The sequence below is a fragment of the Rhinolophus sinicus genome, chromosome 2, assembly GCF_057876585.1.
Source record: "Rhinolophus sinicus isolate RSI-liver-muscle chromosome 2, RSI-T2T, whole genome shotgun sequence".
In the NCBI taxonomy this organism is placed as follows: Eukaryota; Metazoa; Chordata; class Mammalia; order Chiroptera; family Rhinolophidae; genus Rhinolophus; species Rhinolophus sinicus.
The window spans coordinates 113,353,009-113,377,698 of NC_142502.1; the positions used below are offsets into that span (position 1 = coordinate 113,353,009).

General features: G+C 44.8%; 1 protein-coding gene across 6 annotated transcripts in view; it reads right to left on the reverse strand.

Moving 5' to 3' along the window:
• VWA3B (von Willebrand factor A domain containing 3B) overlaps positions 1 to 24,690 on the reverse strand; it is a 165,387-nt gene that overhangs the window by 77,063 nt on the left and 63,634 nt on the right. For 5 of the 6 annotated variants that reach the window (XM_074332571.2, XM_074332568.2, XM_074332566.2 and 2 more), the window contains 6 exons: positions 18,800 to 18,996; positions 14,632 to 14,786; positions 12,241 to 12,379; positions 10,142 to 10,273; positions 8,641 to 8,739; positions 2,736 to 2,918 (listed from right to left, as the gene is read on the reverse strand). In XM_074332571.2, the coding sequence (XP_074188672.2) occupies positions 2,736 to 2,918; positions 8,641 to 8,739; positions 10,142 to 10,273; positions 12,241 to 12,379; positions 14,632 to 14,786; positions 18,800 to 18,996 (905 nt within the window). The remainder of the gene's footprint in view (positions 1 to 2,735; positions 2,919 to 8,640; positions 8,740 to 10,141; positions 10,274 to 12,240; positions 12,380 to 14,631; positions 14,787 to 18,799; positions 18,997 to 24,690) is intronic. The other variant, XM_074332569.2, reaches the window with a different exon arrangement.

The window sequence follows — 24,690 nt, forward strand, 5'->3', positions numbered from 1 at the left end:
TTGCTCTTCTTGTTTTAGTTTCTTGGAGTAGAAACTCAGATTGTTGATTAAATACTTTACTTGTTTCCAACATAAGCATTTAGTCCTATAAATTTCACTCCCAACACTGTTTTTACTTTATCCCACATAGTATGGTATGTGGTGTTTTTGTTTTCATTCAGTTTTAAGTATTTTTTATTTCCTTTGAGTTTTCCTCTTTGATCCCTCGATTCTTTAGGACTGTGTTGTTTAAATTACAGGTGTTTAGACGTTTCCCCGCTGTCTTTCTATTATGAATTTCTAGTTTTATTCCACCATGGTCAGAGAACAAACTCTGTGTGATTTCAGTGCTTTTAAATTAGTTGAGATTTGTTTTAAATGCCTTAGTGTGGTTTAGAGAACCAGCTTTCCATTCAGTCCTACTGACTGCTCCCACAGAGAAATCACAGCATCGCCATCTGCTTCTACTGTGTGGGGAATGGAAGATGAGTGCTCTGGTCAGCTGTACTAACACCACTTGGCGGGGGGGTCAGAGCACCCTCATTAATTTCCATGAGACAGGACAGCGGTGTGGAAGGTTAGCTAACTGCTCAGCTCCAATGAAATCCCAGAGAAGGGAGTACAGTTTTTCCATTTATGTATGTGGAGTAGGGCGTATATTGCCAAAAAGTTTTGTTTTTAGGACACCTTTTTCCTGGTCCTTTGGCTAGGGGAACCAGATTTTTCTTGAACCTTTTTTTTTTTTTTTTTTTTTTTTTTGTCTGTGTCTTTTAGAGACTAGGTTGGAGGTTTCTGTAGTGCTCTATCTGGGATATATGGGAAACAATAATAAGGAAACCCAAAGGAGTCATCACCATGTCATTCCTTAAGTTTAGAGGTACCTGGGCATTCCATCTTCTTTTTTCTTTCAGTTTTTGCATATATTTAAAAGTCTTTATTTCACATTTCTTTTTGAAAAATATTTTCAGTTTATAGATTTGACAATGAATTTTTTCTTTCAGTGCTTTAAAAATGTCACCTCCACTCTCTTTTTACATGCCTTGTGTCTGATGAGAAATCTGCTGTCATCCTTGTCTTTCTCTGTACATAATGTGTCTTCTTTCTCCTTATTCTTTTAAGATTTTCTCTGTCACTGCTTCTGAGAAGTTTGATTCTGATGTGGCTTGGGGTGGTTTACTTCATGTTTCTTGTGCTTGGGATTCACTGAGTTTCTTTGATCTCTGGGTTTATAGTCTTAATACAATTTGAAAAATTTCTGGCCACTATTGCTTCAGGTACAGATTTATTAAAGCTACTTGAATTTTCCCACAGCTTGTCAATGTCCAATTTTTTGTTTGTTTTTGGTTTTAATTCTCTTTCTTCTCTGAGTTGCATTTTTGGATAGCTTCTATTGCTGCCTTGCAGTTTACTAATCTTATGTTTTGTCATGTCTGATCTTCTATTCATCATATTCCATGTATTTTCATCTCATACATTGTAGTTTTCATCTCTAGAAGTTTGATTTGTGTCTTACTTGTGTCTTCCATGTCTCTCCCTAACTTTTTGAGTATATCAAATACAATTACAATAACTATCTTAATGTGACACTAACATCTCACTCAGTTATGTGTATATCTTAATTTTTCGGTTTGAATTTTTTCCTTATTATGGGCCTTTATTTTCCTGCTTCTTTGTATACCTGGTACTATTTAATTGGATGCCAGAAATTTTCAGTTTTACTTTGTTGGGTGGTGGATATTTTTGCTTTCCTATACGTATTCCTGGGGTTTGTTCAGGGATTCAGTAAAGTTCCTTGGAAACACTTTGATCTTTACAGGTCTTGCATTTAAGATTTTCTAGGCAGAACTGCAGCTGTGTTAGGTTGCTACCAATACTGAGGCAAGACCATTCTGTATACTCTACCCAATGCCTTAGGATTATAAGGTTTCTAATCTAGCTCATGGAAGTAGTCACTATTCCCAGATCTGTGTGAGCTCAGAATACTGTTCCCTGAATCCTCTTGGATGATTCATGACCCAGACCCCAGCAGTTTCCTCACATGCAAGCACTGGCTGGTTCTGGATTTAAAGTCACTCCTCAGTATAGACAGTAACATGACAAACATATTCTCAACAAGGGCACTGTGAAATGCATATCCTCACACGTTTTCCAGACTAGAGGACTGGAAAACAGAATTGTATTTACTTTCTCCCACTAGACCATTAGAATGAATTGCTTTATCAGATGGTCACATGGTAATATAGTCTAAGAAGTCAGGAAAACTATTTAGCATCTGAATTTTTTGAAAGTTTCCCACAAATGTCTATAAACAACAGTGATTAACAAATTCCACTTATGGATTCCCCTGGGATGCTTGTTAAAAACACAGATTCCTGAAGTTTGGCAAAATGTAGATAATTGTTGAATTTGACTGACACGGGGGCCCATATACCTTCTACTTTGTTTATGTTTGAAACTTTCCACAATAAAAAGTTTAGAAGAAAAACCAAATATATTAAGATTCTCAGGCCTCTGTGCCTAGACCCTGATGTAGTAGCTCTGAAGTGGGACCCAGGAATCTGCTTTTTCACAAATGCCCAAGTCCAGTGGTCCTTGGACCACATTCTGAGAAACACTGGTACACTCATTGAGTGATTCATTGTGTGACTTAATTGTCTTTGTGGTTGTTGTTTTCCCAACTCAGGTACTGTCCACGGGAACTCCAGCCTGTAATATTCAATCTAGTGAACACTCTTCTCAGCTTACCAAGCTCTTACCTGAACAGGCTCTGGAGGACAGGAATCCCTGAAGTCAAAACTATAGGAATGAAACTCTCCTCCAGTCCAAGCAGCAAGCTCTTTCAAAAAGCCATTTGCAATCTCATCATTGTAATTGAAAGAGGTGGTGTAAATAGGAATTTTCTGAAAAACTTTGACTTGGTCTATAACCATTTCAGGTGGCTGAAATGAAGTTTTGAGCAGAAGGGGAATGGGATATGATAAAAGAGAACAAAAAAATAAGACGTGAAAACCCTTAGAATTTGCTAGTGATGGTGAAATACTCAACTAGTAATTCCCTGTATAGTAGTGAGTGGTTTCTTAGGAAGGTGTTAGTCCAATTCAGTAAGCAAAGCAAACACTACCAGACAGTAAGAGTACAAAGACCAGGGACACAGCCCTTGCCCTCCAAGGGTTCATGATGTGGTGGGGAAAAGAATCTGGAAAAGACTTGGCTAACCAAGTTATTCAGCTTTTGGTGCACCTAAGCTTAGAGTCCATGCTCTTCAAGTGTTGGGCTATGCATTAGACCACGTTACATACTAGAGTCATAAGCCATGCGTACAACATCCTGGCAGTTGGGTTGGGATTCCACAGAATGGGGTCCCTGGATCTTGATGTGGCTTCCAAAGCACCTCCACCAAAAAACCAATTTCCATCTTCAGACAGGCCATGGTCAACGTGCCTCCCACAGAGAGTGAATGAAGAAACATTTATTAAGTGTCCTTCCATGTGCTAGGCACTCTGCTGGGACATAATATCCCATTTAATCCTTACAACTGCCTTGTGAAGTAGTTTTGGAAAGACTATGCCTTGTCAATACCCTGCTAGCGGAATGTTACTGGGTGCATCCTCTTTGGGGGCTATTTGGCAGTATCTATCAAAACATATACCATTTGACTGAGTCCACTTCTTGGAATTTATGCTACAGATATACTCATAATGGGCAAAATGATATATGTGCTCAGTTACTTTTGCAACATTGTGTATAACAAAGAGACTGAAAACAATCTAACGTCCATCTCCAGGGGACATGGCTACATAGCCGTGTGGTAGAATAGTAGCAGGTATAAAAAATGAGGAAGCTCTTTATGAAATGATATTAAGCAATCTCCAAGGTATACTGTCCATTATTAAAGGTCAGAATTTTGTGTGTAACATGCTACCCACCATTCATACATTTTAAAAGGAAATATATAGCAATACATATGTGCTTGCAAACAAATTATCTCTCAAAGAAGATACAAGAAATTGGTAACATGCATTGCCTCTTAGCTAGTGAACAGGCGGTGGGAGGGAGAATTTTTTCTATACCTCCTTTTGTACCTTTGTAATTGTACCATGAAAATGTATTGCTATTCAAAAATTAAATAGAAAATTAACTTTTAAGGTAGAATTTTTATAAAATCTATATAACGGAATATGATGTAGTCATTGAGAATGTTTCTGAAACATTTCTCATAACTTGAAAAAAACTCCACATATTTTTTTAAAAAGCAGAACACAAAATTGAATTATAAATTATTTAAATTTTCTTCTTTCTTATGCTTATATGCTTGTCTATGTTTTATAAATTGCAATAAAATCAGTAAGAGTTTATTAAATAGAAAAAGATCCCTTGTCCAAATGACTTTCAAATCAGAATCTCCAGCCTCCATCTTCTCCAAATGCCAGCCCCAGATTTCTGGGGACTTCTGGACATCCATGGACTATAGGTGCTCAAGCTCAGCTTCCTCTAACAGCAATCCCCAAACCTGCTCCTTTTTTAATTTAAATCAGTTAATAGCATAATCATTATAACCAGAAATCAGTCATCTTGACCACTTTCTCCCTTGCTCCCACCTCTCCTCATGCTGCCCCCTCCCACCTGCCAAGTTGGTCACCAAGTCCTTTGGGACTACTTCTATTATCTCATCTCTGAAGAGTCCTCTTATCACCATTTCTGCTGTTCCTAACTGAGGTGGGCCCTTACCAGTCTCATCAAGATCTAGTCTTTCCCTGGCACTAAGGAGGCATATTTCTAAAATATGCATGGATGGGACCATCTGCTCCTCTGAGAGCCCCCACTGTGGTGAAGCTGATCCTTTCCAAGTGGCATTCAAGGACTTTCCCAGTCTCCCCTCAATCTAACTCTCGAGACTCCACCCTGACACTCTTCCATCAGTGCCCTTGCTCTCAGAGTGTTTCTCTGAGCAGCCCCTCTGTTCCCTCTGCCCAGGATACCAGAAATCTCCTCTTTAGAAAATTCCTTCATCTCTTTCCAGATACAGCTGAAATGTCCCCTCCCCAGTGGAAACTTGCCTGTTGTCTCTCCATCGTGTCCAACAGAATTCATCACACTGTGCTCCCAGACATCTCATAGCACAGGCCAGCCCACTTCCATTATCCTGTCAGAGTTAACTGTGTATGTCTAACACATCCCCTTGCAAGTCAGCTTCCCTAAGGCAGGGATATTATTCATCATTGCAGCCTCAAACCTTGGCACAACACATGGAATATAAGCAGGGTACAATACATTGCTTCTACAGAGACAGTATAGTGAAGTTGATGGGAAAATCATCCCAAATAAATTTCACCTTAGGTCTTGTTGGGAGAGGGGGCAAGATGGTGAAGTAAATGCTGTGCTTGCCTTTCCTGTGACCACATTAAAATTACAACTAAATTATAGAACAATCAACCTTGAGAAAACTCTGAAGACTAGCTGAACAGAAGTCCTATAACTAAGGATATAAAGAAGAAGCCACATCAAAACTGGTAGGAGGGGTGGAGATGCGGAACAGGCCAGCCCCCACCTCCGTGAGGTGGTTGAGAATCAGGAGGGATAGCTTGGCCATGCAGGTCCCCTCCATTTCAAGGAATGAGGGGTCCCAGCCCCACACTAGGTTCCCCAGCCCAGAGTACAAGAGGAGTCCCCTCAACATTTGGTTGTGCAAAACAGTGGGGATTCCAACCATCTGGATGAGATGGAAGGCTGAGGGAAACCCAGGCAACCTCTTAAAGGGACCACATACAAACTCACTTGCTCACAGGCACAGAGGGATGGTAACTTAGGAGGTGCAAGAGACATACCAGAAGAGACTTAGCTGTGTGACTTCGGGGCAAGGACTGGAGGGACAATCACCATTTTCCCTGTATAGAACCTTCCTCCTGTGTAGCCTACAGGCAGGTGCTCTCCCCCACATGGCCAAATCTGAATCTGTATTAAACTGGTGAACTACCTTGCTCCACTCTGTGACTCCCTGGGACTCTGCCCCACCCAACTCGTGCAACACTGGAGTCACTTCCCTTGACCGGCAGCCAGCCCTGCCCTGCCCACTCCAGGAGGCTCTTTCAGCAGCAAACAGCTGACCTCAGCTTATGCGCCACCAGAAGCACTTTCACAGCCAGTAGCCAGCCCCAGCTACAGTCTTTCTTGGACAACTCTCGGGGGTCAGTGGGACCCAGGCAGGTGGCGGCTGGCTTCAGTGTGCTTTGAGCCTTTTGCTGGGCAGCTCTAGGCTTAATATTGGCACCAAACCAACATCTATATTAACCTGGTGACCACCACTTGCCCCACCCTGGTGACTCCCGGAGAATCTCCCTCACCCAACTTGCATACCCCATGAGGCTTTATCAGTGGATGTGCTTTATGGGAGCCAGCAGGCAACAGCAGGTCTTGGGTTCTGGGCTTTTTGCAGAGCTACCCCAGGCTTGGTACTGGTGGCAGCCATCCTTGGTTCACAGCGTGGCCTCTTCCACGTGCCTCCAGATCCAGCACAGGCAGTGACCAACTCTGGATCTCTGTGTAGCTCCTACCAGGTAGTCCCCAACTGATCACAGGCAGTGGCTGATCTGGGCCTGCACCAGAGCCCCTCCCAAGAAACCCCAGAATTAACATCCTGGGGATCAGCTTCATAGCACAACGAAGCACCACCCAATTAGTTCCACAAACAGCGCACCCAAAGGGTGGTCTCAGCATGCAACAGGGTCTGTTGAGGAAAATTCTCTCTGCAGAGTAAGCCCCCTGCACAGCAGCCCTATGCTGTGAATGTGGCCAAATTCCGCAGCCAGTCAGCCTGAAGGTCAATCTGACCCACCAACATGCCAACAGCTATCAAGGCTCAACTATAACAGAGGAGAGCACATAGAATCCACACAAGGGACACTCCTGGAATACCAGGTGACCAGGGAGATTGCGCCACTGTACCCCAGAGGGCACCTGCTACATAAGACCACCAGGCCAAGACTGGGAGACATAGATCTAATACATAGAAACAAACACAGGGAGGTAGCAAAAATGAAGAAACAGAGAAATATGTCCCAAATGAAAGAACAGGAGAAAACTCCAGAAAAAGAACTAAATGAAGTGGCAGCAAACAATCCACCAGATCTAAAGTTCAAAACAATGGTTATAAGAATGCTCAAGGAACTTAATGAGAACTTCAACAGAGAGATAGCAAGCATGATAAAGGACATAGAAACCATGAAAAAGAATGGTCAGAAATGAAGAATACAATAACTGAAATGAAGAATGCACTAGATGAAATCAACAGCAGACTAGATGAAGCAGAAGATCGAATCAGCCATTTGGAAGACAAGATAGCACAAAACACTTAACTGGAACAGCAAAAGGACAAAAGAATACAAAAAAATGAGGACAGTTTAAGGGACAACAACGGCGTACCAACATTCACATCTTAGGGGTATGAGAAAGAGGAGAGCAAGGATTTGAAAACTTATTTGAAGAAATAACCATGGAAAATTTTCCTAATCTAGCAAAGGAAACAGACATACAAGTCTAGAAAGCGCAGAGAGTCCCAGACAAGATGAACACAAAGAGGCCCACACCAAGTCACATCATAATTAAAATGCCAGTGGTTAAAGACAAAGAGAGAATCTTAAAAGCAGCAAGAGAAAGGCAACTAGTAACCTATAAAGGAGCTCCCATAAGACTGTCAGCTGATTTCTCAACAGAAACTTTGCAGGTCAAAAGGGATTGGCAAGAAATACTCAGTGATGAAAAGCAAGGACCTACATCCAAGATCACTGTACCCAGCAAGGCTATCATTTAAAATTGAAGGACAGATAAAAAGCTTCCCAGACAAGAAAAAGCTAAAGGAGTTCATCACCACCAAACCAGAATTACAAGGAATGTTAGAGGGATTTCTTTAAGAAGAAGAAGGGGGAAAAGAAGAACATAAAATTTCACTTTCCATACAATTTGTCTGCCATAAATGTAACGCTGCAGTAAAATTCAGTTGCTTTACTGTTTAAGTCCTGGACTACTGGATGCGCAAACACCTCACAATGAAGGAAATAAGTTGGTACTAATTCACTTTAGTGGTTAACTTACATTGTACTGGCCTGTAGATCTGTATATTTATTTCACGCCCAGAGCATTAGTCTTTCATTCACAAAGCTCAAAAGAAGATGAACAGACTCCACTAAAACTTTTCAAACATTTTCCAGTCAGGCTAAACAAAACAAAGAAGATTCCACTAGAAAGACCTGCTTTTGTTTAAGTGATTACTAAGTTAAAATTAGGGGTAAACCAAGGACATTGTGTAGTGACATGTTTAGATTCAGAATGCCCAAAGGAAAAAATCAAAAAGAATCTTCTCACTCTTAGCTTATAATAAAATATGCACCAGTCTTCACCGGAAGGTAGAGGTCACCTTACATGGGTTTGGTCTCCAAGCCTGTGGGTGTTTCGCAGTAACCAAAGTCACAGTCACAAATTCTCCTCAGTGTTTTGGCAAAGGAATTCCTCCGTGCATTTTCTCTTCTCAGTTCTGGGTCCCTCAGCCCAGGAAATACCTCCCAACAGGTTTCAAACGGCAACCGAAAAGGTCCCCCCAAACCCATTCTCAGTCATGACTTTCAGGGTACTGGTGAGTCCCTCTTTGTCCCCAACTTTCATAAGTACCTGATCAGGTCTTCCATCTGTCAAAAGGTAGATTGCTTGTGTTTCTTTATCAGCAAAAGCAGTTTGCAGGGCATGCAGAGTATTTGTGGAACTTCCAGTCTACAGGAGGGAGGGAGGGAGGGATCGAGGGAGAGAGAGAGGGAGAGAGAGACCAAGCACACATTTGAATCTCAAAGATGACCTCACACAAGTGTTATTTTCTGCTTTCCCCAAAAGAAAGAAAAGTACTTGTGAAATAAAAATAAATTAGAATTATACTGAGATAACAATTTAAGCCCAGAAATTCCCAGAAGCCAAACACCTGGGTGTGCTGTAGCCACTATCCTGAGGGTCCCAGACAGCAGGAAGCCAGGACTGTGGACTTCCTGTCCTGATGCAGAGCTCTTGATGACGTTTTATGTTTGTGTGCTTCTGTGTGAGGCACTAACACAGTTACTGCTCGTTAGGCTGACAGTATAACTTAAACACACAGCCTGAGGACACCTGGCAGGGATTACGTTTGCGACAAACCAGGGTTGATTCATGACACCGAGCGTCAGCTAACACAATGTGTTATCACTAGCTATCTGGAAGTACAGCAAAGAAATTGTCAATTTAAAAAACTCCTGCAGTTTCTGCCCAGGGATGCAGAGCACAGGCAAGGATGTCACCCCGAAACTCACAATGAGAAAAAGCCAGACAAACAGCAAGCATGTGCCTGCTGTTATGCCCATCAGAGTGCTCAGGTCACAGGGCAACAAACTGGCCCAAAATATGGGAGAGCTGGGCACCTGCAGAGTCAGGCTTCCTGGGCCGGGTGCAGCAGATTCTCATAAGAAAAGTTTGGCTGGGGCAACTGGTGCCGGCAGACGCTGCCCAGGTGTGCACTGGCTGCAGGCTGAAGAGCTGGAGGCCACAATGATGGGAGGGTCTGCGCTCTCTTGAGGGCCATTTCACCACAAACCCCACAAGGTGCTCACAGAAAAGACAGGGAAGAGTCTGGGGACTATCTCCTTCACAGTGCAGGGATGGGAAAGGGGAACAGCGACACATGAATTCCCAAGAGACCCTTCCCCTGTACCTCCCCTAGAAAACAAAAGCCTTAATCTGTGTGTGGTGGGGAGGAGAGGAGAAGGGCACAAACCACATTGTGTTAGCTGAACACTGGGTGTCATGAATCAACACTGGTTTGATGCAAACATGATCCTCGCCAGTTGTCCTAAGGCACTGGTGAAAACCCAGGACAGCTGGTGGGAGGAAAGAGGGAAAAAGAAACCCTCCCCACCTGCAGAAGGGATCAGAGCTAGGTGCTGGGCTTAGAACTGCTGACAAGGCCACACCCCGAGTGAAGATATAAACTAATGACACTGGATTGATGTGATGTTTGTAGACACAGTGAGTGTCTATGTGAAGCCACCGCCATTGCTGGAGCCCAAAGCACTGTCTCCAGAATGTGCCTGCCATGCTAACCTCCGCTGGTGATCAAGTCAGGCTGCTCCTCCCAGACCCAGCCCCACCTTACCTTAATGTCTCTAACCCAGGACTGAGCCTCTTTCAAATTATCTTCATCAATTTCAACAAGTTTTTCCCTCCAAGCAACTGCTTGAGCATCAAACTGCACAAAATTGAATTTCCTTTTATATTTCAGTTGTTCCTGTAAGAGATGATGATTATTTAGCCACGAAACCACTCAAATGTAAGAAAATATTAGGATAGGTCATGGTTTGATCAATTTTAATTACTATGATATCTATTTTCAGTTCTAGAAGCTAAAAATTACATTCAATAGAGAAAGTCTTTTCTAGCACAAAAGGCATTTAAGTAAAACATCTGTACAGTTTGGATGCTAACCTTTACAAGTGTATATATGTATGAACATGTTGTACATGTAACATACAAGGTGTGATCAAACAATATGGTAAACATTTAAATTACAAAAAATTATTATAGTAAAAGACACATTGCCATTAATCCCCCTCAAAATGCTCCCCCTCACATTGAACACACTTATCCCATCATTCTTGCCACTCTCTGAAGCAGTTCTGGAAGTCCTCTTTCATGAGTGTCTTTAGTTGCGTTATCATGGCTGCCTGGATGTCCTGAATCATTCTGACTTTGGGGAAGAAATTGCACGGTGACAGATTCAGTGAATAAGGTGAATGTGGATGAGGACACACTGTAATGTTGAGTTTTTTTGTTTTTTTGTTTTTTTAAAGATTTTATTAGGGAAGGGGAACAGGACTTTATTGGGGAACAGTGTGTTTTTCCCAGAACACATCAGCTCCAAGTCAAGTTGTTGTCCTTTCTATCTTAGTTGCAGGGGGCACAGCCCACCATCCCTTGAGGGAGTCGAACAGGCAACCTTGTGATTGAGAGCACGAGCTCCAACCAACTGAGCCCTCTGGCCGCCCAGGAGCTCAGTGGCAGCTGAGTGGCAGCTGAGTGGCAGCTCGTTGTCTTCATTCTAGTTGTGGAAGGCACAGCTCACGGGCCCATGTGGGAATTGAACCAGCAGCCCTGTTGCCCAGAGCTCATGCTCTAACCAACTGAGCCACTCATCCACCCCCGTAATGTTTTTATCTGACAGAAATTGCTGTACCAGAAGTGATGTGTGACATGGAGTGTCGTTATGATGGAGGATGATTTACAGCACTTTAAAACACACCTTCTCTGGACCATAGCTCACACCCGACTGACTGCACCAAACAAGTCGAAACATCACACACTGTTAACTAAGGTTCGATGTGCCGCTTCCGTACTGAAGATCCCTGCCTTTCCGTTGGGTGGTACTCAGCAGCAGCATTCACCATATTGTTTGATCACACCTCGTATACGTATAAGTTCATGTATATACTGTGACATCAAATGCTGTCTTTAACACTGATGTTACTCGTGCATTAAATATGCACACTAAATGCAATATGCTTAAGACAAGGAAATCTGAAACAGTGTCACATTTGGTAAGGCCATTACTCCATGGCGTATCTAGTCACTTGCGTTCCATCTGCCCATGTTTCTCCAATAGAGGTTTACCAAATTAAAAGCTGTAATTTTGTAGTTGTCAACACTCCCCACAGTTATTTTCTGTGGTTAATGCTCACGTCAGTATGACTGGCTCATGACAGCCCATGACACCCATTTTTGGGTGTGGAAACTCAGGGTTAGGAAACGCAGCCGTGTGCTTCACGTCCCACAAGTCCGAAGCAGCATGGGCGGTATTAATAAGGACGGGAGGCTCCTACCCATCAGCCACATTCCCCCCTCCCACACCTCTGAGCTGGGCCAGGGCACATGGCACCCCTCCCAGACATTGGAGATTGAAATCCAAAGGCCGAGCTGAAGCTTATCAGGAAAACCGTGGAGGTATGCACACACCACAGCTCTCAGGGCAGAGAAAAACCTGAAGCAATGGACATACCTGTGCATTACGGAAAGGACCTGCCCAGGGAGCTCTGCTTACAGAGGAGAACTGAGGGCTCTCTAACTGGCAAAGGGGATCTTTCCTGGAATGGCTTCCCTGTAGATTCTGGAGTGTACCTCCCCTGGGCACCCCCACAACCACTGCAGGTGCACTCATGATACACAGGCCCCCAAACACACGAACGGACAGCTCCATCCAACCTGTATAAACTGGATGACCTTGTCCTTCACCAAGTCCAATTTGCCCTTCATCGAGTGAGACGTATCAATGAGGACGTAGACGCAGTCATTACGCACTTTTCCAAAAAGGGCTTGACTCCCATCCTGCAGCCATTTAATCCTAGGCAGGAAATGGGGTGAAAGTGAGTGGTTACAGCCTGTGGGAACAAGAGCATCTTCCTAAGAATCTAATGACACATCTGGGGAGGCCTGTGCTGTGCTGTATTGTTTCTACACAACCTTCTGTGCGTGCATCACTCACTTTGAGGGGTTTCTTGGGGAAAATCCTACTTGTGGGCTGGCTCCCTCATCAGCGCCCCCATCCATCATCAATCCAAGTAAAACAGAACAAGGAATATCCATAGGACAGAAAAATAAATCCAACACTGGATTCTGAAGCCAAAAGTAAATCACTGCCAGTCATCTGAGAGTTTGAAGCCGTCAGGTCTGACTTCAGACCATTTGTCCTTCTAACCCTGCCGAATTCAGTCAAGTTAGTAATGCCAGCACATTTCTGAAGCTTTGATGAGGCTTACGGACTGTGTCAAGCAAGCCCAGGTCCCCACAGGAACCAAGCACCAGGCAGTTGTAGGAGCAGGACGGCTTCTGTGCTCCAGCTCAGGCTGCCATCACAGAATGTAAATTAAGTTCATGGCTGTAGGCAAAGGCTGAGGGATGGGGCAGTGCAGGTGCAGAAAATATCTGAAACTGAGTTCAGAGTTCAGCAAGGCCTAGGCAACTAGAATCTGTAGGGTGAATACGGAGGACTGAATGAAATGAGATACATACAACACATCAAAATTTGTGAGAGGCGGGTGAAGCAGTACTTCCTCATTTCTAGCTTATGCTAGAAAGAAAGAAGAGTCTCTCAGATCAGTGACCTAAGCATCCACCTAAAGAAACCTAAAATAAGAAGAGAGAAGGAAATAAAAAGGTAAGAGCAGAAATCAACAGCATAGAAAGGAGAAAACCCATATACAATGTCAGAGGCGTAGTAGCTTGGGGGAGGGGGTTACCACTTTGTGAGGGGTATAAATGTCTAACTATTACATTGTTTTGCACACCTGAAACTAAAACAAACAAACAAAAAAAGGCAAATTAAAAAAAACAAAAAACAATGAAACCAAAAACTGGTTCTTGGAAAAGATCTATAAAATAATGATTAGAAAACAAAGATGCCATAAATTACCAACATCAGTTGTATATGCATTTAAAGAAATTGAACACATAGTTAAAAACTTTCCCACAAAGACAAACTCCAGGCCCAGATGGCTTCCCTGATGAATGCTACACACACATAAGGGAGACATGATACCAAGCCGCCACAAAGTCTTCTGGAAATAGAGGAGAGAAAAGCTCCCAACAACCCGACACCTGGTGGGAGGAGAGGGACAAACAGACCTGGCAGCTGCCAGGTGGAGTATCTTTTAAGCAGCATCCTTTTTCCCTGATCTGCAATCCAAATTACTCTCCCAAAAGTCACCCCTAAAACCCTAAGCAGAGAAGGCTCCAGACACAGGGTTACTAATTTATCTGAGTGACCCGTCAGTGGCTGGGTTTGAGAAACTGGGGCTGTGGAGAGTTAATATGGGGCAGACAAGGGCTCCGCAGCGCGTGGCTTTGTAACAGAAAACACAGGAGGGAGAGAACTCTCACTGCCAAGTGGCCACTACAAGCTGGGTACTCACCTGTACTCATCAGATTTGGTATCTAATCTAATCCAAAGAACATATTTATAATGGTATTATTATTCCCACTTTATAAATGAGGAACTTTACGCACAAAAACGTTAAGTGGCAGTGCTGGGATTAGAATCCAGCTCTATCTAGAAGCCTCTGCACCTACATGGATTTGGTCTTTGTGGTCTGAGGTGTCCCCTAGGCCTGAAGGAGGACCACCGCCATGGGGCTGAGGTGACACCTTAGCACTGCCAGGTTTTAAGAAATAGCAGCGTTGAGAGGGAGTGGGTGATGCTATTTCTAGCTGCTAAGATACTCATAGACATATATAGCATTCCACATTGTGGAAGTTGCCCTGAATGTCATGTGCAAGAGGACAGAGGACAGTTGTAATGGTCCCAGTGTTCCTGGGGCCCACAAGACATGGCAGAGTTCTCCTTGGTCCCTCCAGTGACGCACAGCCAACACCAAGCTGCACCTTTGTTCACTGTTTTTAAGAGTCTGCACTGGCATCAAGGCAGCTCAGAATCTAAATCCAAACACCCCTTGTGATACCAGAGGCACCGGCAGACCTCCAGACGGCTGCCTGGACTTAATCTGCTCCTCGGCCATTGCTCTTGGCTAAGCGTTACCAAGAGGTCAAGCAGGTCTGAATTTCAAGACAGACTAGACCACCTGTACTCTCTGCAAATACCTGCCCTGGATGCGGGCCAGGGCTGCGCGGATGCTCTCACGGTACCAGGAGTACTTCTCCTTGGTAACACAGACGTGCACCAAGCTCCCGTCCTTCCAGGGAGCGTGGACAAATCTGCTGCAGTATTTCGCGTGGATTGTCTTCTTGTTGGTCTCCTAAGGAAAGGACAAAGGACAGAAGCAACTCAGAAACCATGCAGAGAAGAGAAGTGTCCGGACAGCACCTCCATCTCTGCCTTATCCACCCAGCTTTTAGCACTCTCTCCCATGGTACAAATATTGAACTACTGGCTCAACAAACATGCGCGGGGCCTGCTCTGTATAGAGGCCTGCGCTTGCGGCCATGAACGATGCTCAGAAAGATGCAATCCTATCTGTGCCCCAGGGAAGCTAGTGTGTCCAGCAGAGTCCATCCGGACAATGTGCAGCCAGAAGAGGTCTGACCGCTGCACCCTGATGCCCATTAGTATTTAGAGGTGGGGGCCATGGGGGATGGAACAAGGAAGGCTGAGAAAGAACATCAGTGAGGGAGGAGGTCAAACAGGACAGTGCATTTTCTGCAAGTAAAGGAATGTCAAGGAAGTAACCAACTTTATCAAACGGTATAACAGGCCAAGTAAGAAAGAGACTGAGACTCGACCTCTGGAGAGAGCGAATTTTGGCGGAGAGGGGGCCTTGGACTGGAGTGTGTTCGAGAAGCCTAGGAGAACTGCGGACCTGGGGAAAGGAAACTGAGGAGAGCCAGAAGCCAACGGGGGTCAAAAGGCCGTAATTTTAACATGGGAGGAATAACACCATGTTTGTATGCCGAAGAGGAGGTCAGAGCAATGCAAGGTCAGGGTGTGGGAAGGGCCATCCACAGGGGTCTGGCATCACTAAGAATTAAAACAGAGCCAGTAACAGCAAGCCAGAAGCTTGATCGTCAAGGAATGCCAGAGGTGACCTGGGCTCAGTAGGTGATAGCCACAGGAGGTGGCTGTCTGATGACATGGGAAGAGGACAGGACAATGATGGAGAAGCAACAGAGAGTAGCAAGGAGGCCACCACCCAGCTCCAGCGCCACAGGGGATGGGAAAGTAACCAGGGCGAGAGAGCCCAGAAGAGCAGGCAAAGGAAACATCTGGGAGCACCTGAGTCTCTGGGGGTTTGCTGATGACTTCCGATTGCAGAGGGCACAGCAGAGAAGTTCTGGGGTCAGGGAGGAAGGGAGGTGCCTCAGAGAGGGAGGTCAGAGCCGCACGGAGAGGAGACAAGGGTCAGGTGGTGACCGATGCACAAAGGGCTGAAGGGCATGAGGAGACCACCGCCATCACAGTGCCCAGACAGTAGGAGAAGCTGCCTCTCCCTCATCCTCACCATGTTCCCGGGATGGAACACACAAGAGTTCTCCCTACTCTCAATCCCGCCACATGCTGTCTCCCAACTGTGCCTCATGCACTGCCAGTGGGAGACCAGATCACAAGGGACGTGGTCAGCATGTCGGAATAAGAAAACACAGTGTGAGAGTAGAGCAAGTCTGAGCGCAGACGCTGCCTCAGATCCAGCTGCCTGACCTCTCGGAGGCCCTGACACCAAGCTTTCTCAGGTGTGATCTGAGAACACAAACACTCACCTAGTATGAAAAGCACAGGGGCATTCCATAAATGTTCATTTCTGACTCGCAGTGTTTGTAATAAAGAGAGGGAGGAAGGTACCATGCACGGGGCAGCTCCGAGAGCCAGGCACAGTGCTCAGACATGCATTTTTTAATTTGGACTTTATACCACCCACATTACAGACATGACAGTGAGTCAAACAGGTTAAATTACTTCCTTACTATCCCAGAAATAGCATTCACAGCCAGGGCTTCTCACCCCAAGTCTGCTGCACTTCCCATCAGATCACACTGCCTGGTACATAGTGAAGGCTCAGTAAGTAATGGAATAAATGGTGAGACTCTAGTGGGTTTTCGAGCGTCAGGGCCGGCTCTGTACACGAGCAGCACCAGTAACTAGGGGTGCGATTTCAGGGGGGCCCCGAAGTATCAGGTTCCCAGACTTCGCCTGAAATTCCCCATTTAGCAATGCATTTTTGTCTCCTCCTCGCACCTGCTCATTTATCTTAGAAATGTTACACAGCGAGGCCTTTTCAGTCATTTATTTTTCAGTGTGATGAGTTTCCTAGATCCGTATCTACCAATCGGTTTTTAGGGTTAAAACATTAGGGGGTCCCTACCAAGTGGGAGTCTGGGGGAACCCTAAATAATCTACTTATTTCACGGCCTGTTTCTCGCTACCTTACACACATCACAACTTTAGGCATAAATCCAGTTTCAGATATGTATCCCCAAATACTGAAAAGAAAGTTGTCCCTTTTTCATCAACATTTGTGAAAGAGGAGAGCTGTGCTTCTCAACTTCTACCACATTGTTACTTGTTAGCACTAGAAACCTGCAGTAAAATTCCCCATTTATAGCCACATTCTTCAAACTCTCCCTGTAAAATTTCATTTAAAATGGTAAGAACCAGGAGGAGATCAGTGTGAAAGACAGGCGGAGCGTCCCACTCTGTCATGAGCTTGCAGTAAGCTATGTTCAAGTGGACAGGGATTCCTATTTTCCAATATCCAAGGCCTAATGAATTTTAAACATGAAAATTTAGTTATGTATGACTTCCTGAAGTAATAACATTTCTGAATAACGCCGACAAAGTCAGAAAAGGGCTGAGGAGGAAACAAACGAGAGTTCCCTGTGCAACCCAGCCATTACTCCGTATCCTGCTTACATGCCAGGAAATGAGTCTTACATCGATTCTGCATTTTGCTAATTCAGTTTTTATATTTTCCTCCTTGTAGTTCACTGTCAACACACGGCAATAAGAAGCTATTGTACCCCCAAAGGAAAGCCCTTCCCTGGAAGTCGGGGAGCCCTGTGGCCAGAAAGCCCAAGGAGTGCCAGGGACTGGGGCTTCACCTCTGAATTGACGGGCATCTCAGTGGTGACCTCGACATTGACTCAGAGCCTGGGGGCATCTGTGAAGTGGCTGGTATCTGAGAAGGCCCTTCACACCCTCTCCCAGCGTCTCTGCCACGCTGCCCTATGGGCATGTCTGCTCTGTTGCTGCCCCTTCACTACCTTCGAAAGAGCTTCCCTTAAGTTTTACAAATTTAGGATATTCATTTATCCCAATTTTCTGTCTCATATTGTGACACATTTTAGTCTTTCCATCATTCTAAACTTTTGAGTCTTCTGGGTCCTGTTCTTCACATGAGTGTTTCTCTAAGTGTGGCCCCTGGAGTGGCAGTTCCAGTATTGTCCGGGAACTGTTATAAATGCCAATTCTTGGCGCCCCACCCCACCCCACCCCCCATCGACTGACTTGTGCTACAGTTTAGGGGCCACTGCCATAGGCCGTCATCTTTCCACACGAGCCAGAGCCTCTCCTTCGGATCCACTGGCACCATGGAACTGCAGCTCCCAGACGTTCTCAAGTACACACTCCCAGTACCGTAAGCCCTTAGAGCAGGGGGGTCCCAACTGCGCCCGCGGGCCAACTGCGGCCCACAATCCATTGTTAATTGGCCCGCAGCAAATTCCAAAAATATATTTAGTTTACTTAAATAAACCAGGTGAGGGAATACGGACTTCACCTCGAGTGAGTGGCCCGGCTGTTTGTGAATTTTACCGCATATGGCCCTTGGTGAAAAACGTTGAAAAAAGTTTGGACACCCCTGCCTTAGAGAATCCGATCTTACATTTACTAGGAACCCACTACATGCTGGCTGGTGGTCACTAGACTAACATATCTTTGATATGGTGACAATACAAGAGGACCCTAGAAATGCCCGCTTTGAGCATATTCACCAGCAGTTGCTCTCTTCCATTCTTTAGCCACCATGTTGAATAATTCTGAGACTCATAATACCTGAATCTCTACAGGCCCAGCTCCTGGCTTGTGTACATTCACTGTATAATTCACTTATCTCTAGAAACTGTTCCCAGACTGAATCTCCACTCTCACAAGTACCATTTAGAGAAGTGCACGGTGGGAAGTAGAGGGCACGCTTCTGTGTGGAAAGTCCCAGATCCCTGCCATGCTGCCTTTAACCATGGTCCTGCTGGGCTCTGGCCGGAAGGAGGCCTTACCACAGAGGACAGAGAAGGCCATGCCTACCGTGGGCACTTCACTTACCGCGCTGGTCTGCACAGACTCATTTTCAGGCTTGGCTTTTATATCGACAACTCCATCAGCATGGCGGAAGGTGCAGTCGGCAAGGACATCATAAAATGACAGCCTCTGGGCTTTTAAGCCGTTTTTCTGTAGCCACTTCTTAGAGTCCCAGGTGTCTTCCGGATTTGACTCATTCTGGACAGAGAATGCTCCCAATTCTGTGTTGGCAATCACAGCTCATCAGTCATTCATACTATAAGCCATTCCTACTTCACCACCACCCCTGTGATATCTCCCAGGCTGGCACATGTTCTCTGCTAGACTGCATCCATTTTCGGAAGCACACTTTCCAACACAGCACTGGCAGAGCATCAGCTCACAAGACTAGAAGGCAGGGACCTGCTGCTGTTCAGCTCACTGCCACCACTACATAAGGTGACTGGCCCCACGCATAGGTGGACATGGGGGACAGACCAAGGTTGTGTGTCGGGAGAGCACTGAACTTGGGGTAGGAGGCTCTGAGTTCAAGTCCTGCCTCCATCACTTCCTAGCTTGGAAGTGATGGCAAGTTGCTCAAACTTGGGCGAGTCACTCCACTTAACCTCTCTGAACTTCAGCGGAATTCTTCACCTTCAGATAGCCTCTGTTTGGCCTTCCTAGGTGTGTTGAAGTGATTCAAGGAGAAGAGTCATGTGGCACTGCTCTGTAACAAGGGGGAGGATACGTAAGGGTGTGTAACCTGCATGGACGTGGAAGTGACCAATCCCAGAAGGCTGGCGGGCTGCCTCCCACAGGAGCTCCCCAGTGAACCCGGCAGATTTATCCTGACTCAGAGCCTGGCCCTCAACTTGCCGGCTCAGAAACTTCATATGTCAGTTCCTGCACCTGGAGCTGACTTATGGCAACTCACGTTAGTCAGGCTGACAAGATAAAGTATAACCCAGAGGTCAATTGCTCAAAAAACCCCAGCCTTCCACACATTCCCGTGGTGTTTTCCAAAGGCTTCCTATACTCTCTAAGTGGGACATGGTGTTATGCCCCATGAGCGGAAAAACCATGTGAGCCAGCCATCATAGAGGCAGCAAAGTATTTATCTGGGTGGCTCAAAACCCCTACTGTCTCCTAAGGGGGGCTGGGGTATCTGGGGTGCCTCACAGGAGCTGCTGCCCTGGCCGGGACAGCTGACTGTGCACCTTTCCTCCAGCCCCGCACAGCGGCAGCACACAGCCAGAGTGAAACTAACCACGTTGGGAGCATTCAGAACCTGGGAATCAGCAGATATTACAAAGCAGGGCTTCTTTGCTCCAGTGAGTGGACTGGTAAACACTTACCTGCATTGCACCGGGAGGCAGGCAGAAAGGATCCTGAGCTTTCAGTCCCATTGGGACCAGCGAGCACTAGGAGGACCAGGAGAGGGGCTGGGCAGGGGGTCATAAAGTGTCCACGGAGCATTAGGTCCACTGGCCACACAGCTTATGTCCACTTAGACCTAACCCTGCACATTGCAACTCTCTGAGCAGTTTTTAAATACTGACGCCTGCACCCTGCCCATTAGACTCTGTTTTAATTGGTCTGGACATGGATTTTTCAAAGCTTCCCGATGACTGTGCTGTGCAGCCAAGCTTTGCACTTGGGGTACGATGGAAAGAGCTTTCTATATTATAAGTTGGTGACCCCATCAGTTATGCTTCCACCAGACACAGATTCAAGTCACATTACACTTTTAACTAAAAAGTAGTGCTCACTACTAGGGAAATGAAAATATTATCCGCAGCCACTCATTACTATATTTAAGGGGATCTATAATTAGAATAAGATTTGAAGATATAAAACACTTTGGAGCCAACTGTTTCTCAATAATACCTAAAGGATCTGTCCATTAATCCTACCTATGAGCCACGTCCTCAAATTTTAATAGAACACTTTTTAAATAATGTCCTCTGACACCTACTGGGGCTGGAACATCTCAAAGGACCTTATGAACCTTAAACCCATCTGGCACCAAAAGCCCCTTTGGGCACCATGGCCAACGCCAGCAGTCAGTTTGGACACGAGTCACAGTATCCTCTCACCCTGCACAAGATGCTCTGATCAGAGGCTTCTCATCGCTTCTTGTCCCCAGGTTCCCTGCGTGACTGCCTTCATCACAGGGAAGCAGGACAGAGAGAATAAAGCTTTTTTGTTAGTGGGATCCACCTTGTGAGAAATCCCTAGGTGGCTCAATTATTGTTACTTATATTCTGAGCCTCTGTCTCCTCTGTATTCCTACTTTCTTATTTGCCTCCCTTCTGATCAATAGCAATAAAATTTTCATTCAATTATTGCCATAGCAACATGCACACTGTCACAACCTTCTGCTCTGTTTCTAGTTGCCTTCTTTTAAAACAGTAAGGCCCTTTATCGGTCATAAATTCCAGCTTACCAGAAAATAATTTCCTAAAAACACATCACATCAAACTAAGTTTAACAAGGGATTTTAAAGAGCCAGAGACTAACTTCTGACTCCTTCTAGCTTCACCCAGGACCAGGCGGTGTGGTCACTTTTAGGGCATGAGTCAGGCTCACAATTATACTCCAAAAAGGGGGTTGGGAGGAAGACCCCAAAGCAACTTGAACTTCATATAGTAAGGAAAGAGCAGTCAAGCACCAAAAACGGCCTAGGTGCTCCCAAGCTGAAGAAAGGGGAGCGAGGGGGAAATCTTCTCACTTTCAGTGTGAATTATAGCAGTTAGTGGTGGCCCTCATTTTGCCTAGCGGGTGGGGGGTGGGGGCTGACCCAGTCATAGAGGCCCTTGTTAAGGGACCCTTTCTATGCCCTGCAGTTACCTCAATGCGAGTGTCCCACAGACTCTCCCCTGCAGAGCCTAGGATGGTCCCTCCATTTATTGGGAGCTCCCAGCTCATCCTGGCCCCACTGCTCTCCTTTCCCAGGTGACACATTGCTCAGAAGTGTCTGCCAATTACAGTGGGAGAAGCACATGGCAGATCACATCTAGTCCATGGAAGCAATTGGCCTGGTCTTCTCCGGCCTGCTTATCAACTTCAGAACATGTTTTAATGTGTAAGAGTGACTGGCCGATGCTTTTAAAACATCACTGCTGTAGCCAGGCCACAGCAAAATGACAAATCGGGCCCAGAATCTCAGTGCCCACTCCGTCCCTGAGGCACAGTTTCCAAGCGTCTTCCAGCAACAATAGGTTCAACACCAGCCACAATGGGTTCAAATGCCTGCCTCACGAAGAGGCTTCATCTCACGTGTCTACTTGGCTAGGCCACACTACCCAGGTACGTGGTCTAACATCATTCTAGATGTTTCTGTGAGGTTATTTTTTGGGAGAAATTAACATTCAAGTCAGTAGACGTTGAGTAAAGCAGATAATCCGCCTTACCATGAGTGGGCCCCCTCCATTCAGTTGACGGTCTTAAGAGAAAAAAGACTGACATGACATCCCCCGAGGAAGAGGGGACTCTGGCAGCAGATGGCCCTCAGACGTTCTGCCCTGGGTGTCCAGCCTGCGGCCTGCTCTGCCCATTCTGGACTCGCCAGTCCTCATGTTCATGTCAACCAATTCCCTCTCTCTGCAGACACACACGCGTGCACACACGCACGCACGTGCCTGCATACGCACACACATTTACAAATATCCTGTTGGTTATGTTTCTCTGAAGACCCCCACTAAAAGTCACCTGTGCAGCTCCTTATTCCTGCCACTCCAAGTCCATGTCACTTTCACGGGAACCATCAGCTAATGAATAGACTAGAGCGCTAAATCTGGAACCAACCTCAGAGAGCTCCAAGGTCAACGTTTGCACACTGTTCCGCGAACATACTTCTAATGCATGTTAATGGATATTACTCAGAAAGAGGGAAAAAGTTTGGGGATCTTAAAGGTAAACAGTTTCAAGACTCTTTATCACATGCCTGTTAAGCCTCTGTGGGACCCATCGGTGGGCTCACCAGCAGCAGAGCTGTGAACAGTATTTTCTAAAGCTAGTCAGTTCCAGAGCCTTTATGCACAGAACATTTGGGAGGGCTTAGATTTGATAGATGACAGTATGGTACACACTGCCCAACATTTCTGTGATCACAGGAGACATGAGACGCTAGACCCATCCTTGGCTGCCATCTGGCAAGTGGCACAGTAGGAAATGCATGCTGTGTATTAGTTGAAAAGGAAAGGTTCAGAAGAAGGAGGTGATGTCCCACAAGAAGAAAGGAAAAAGGTATTACTTTACAAGTAGTCAGGAAGAATGTTTAAACAACAACACATGCAACTGGCCACAGAGAAATAAGGAGTGATAATCAGGTTTGTGACAAACCTGCAAGAAGGCTGAGAGAAAACCACTGGGAAAGAATGTCGCAAGCCACATTTAACGTCTACATCTAAAATGACATTTCAAATAAACTAAAAAGTGTTGAGGATCAGTGATGTAGGCAACACATTACTCCTTAGGCAACAATTTCCTTAAAAATAGTGTGACTTAGCAAGGCAAACACAGATTAATTCAAGTTGTTTGGAATAGAGTGGAAAAATCAAGATTAAGGATTGAGGGAAGAATTAATGGAGTTTGGGAACTTTAGGTTAAGAACCTGAAATTCATGTGGTACAGAGAATGGGAATTCTGAAACAGTGGGAATACTAGAATTAAACCAAGACAGAAATCTGAATCTGTTCCCTTCAGAAATTAAACTATTGCCACTTTTTTTGATCTTGCATCAACACTGCCAACATTTTTTTCATGGATTCTTTTTTAAAAATTGAGATATAATTCATATACTATAAAATTCACCCTTTTAAAATATATAATTCAGTGGGTTTTATTTACACAGTTGTGCAAACATCACCACTATTTAATTCCAGCCTACTTTCATCATCCCAAAATGAAACCTTGCACTCATCAGAAATCACTCCCCATTCCCATTTACTTACCCCCTCCCTTCCCCCCCCCCCCCACTAATTTAGTCTATAGATCTGCCTGTTCTGGACACTCATGTATATGAAATCATACAAATCGTGTCCTTTTGTGTCTGGCTTCTTTCATTCAGCATAATGTTTTCAAAGTTAATCCACAATGTAGCACGTAGCAGTACCAAATCACTTATTATTAGAGATTGTTTTACTTCTACCTTTCCAATCAGGAGACCATTGTTTCTTTTTCTTGCCTAACTGTGTTGGCTAGAACCTCCATTACGTTTAAGTATTCCTTTGTGTAGGTCCATATTTCCCTTCATTTTTCCTTATAAAAGTATCATCCTCTTCCTGCCTAAGGGAGTTCTTCTAACATTTTCTGCAGAGCAAATGTTCTGATAATAAATTCTTTCAGCTTTTGTATGTCTGGAAATGTCTTTGTCTTTGTTTTTGAAATATATTTTCATGGAATATGGAATTCTAGATTGAAAATTTAAGGTACTGAATGGGGAAAAAAAAGGCATCACTCCACTGTCTTTTCACTTGCAACAAGAAATGTGCTGTCATGCTCATCTTTGTTCCTTCATACATAATGTGCTTTTTCCCTCTGGTTGCTTTTAAGATTTCCTCTCTGATGTAATACAGAATTGTACACCTGAAATCTATGTAATTTTACTAACAATTGTCACCCCAATAAATTTTAAAAATAAGTTAAAAAAAAAAAAGATTTCCTCTCTATTATTAGTTTTGAGCAAGTGGATGATGATGTCCCTTGGTGTAGTTTCTTTCATTTTCCTGCCACTCATGAATGTCTCATATCTTTGGATTGTACCTTTCATCAAATTTGGAAAATTTTCAGTCTTTATTTCTTCAAATATTTTTTTCTGTTCCCATTCTTGCTTCTCCTTGGGAATTCCATCTACATGCACATATACAGAGGGTGCCAAAAACATGTATACACATTTTAAGAAAGGAAAAAACTGTATGAAAATTGTATTAATA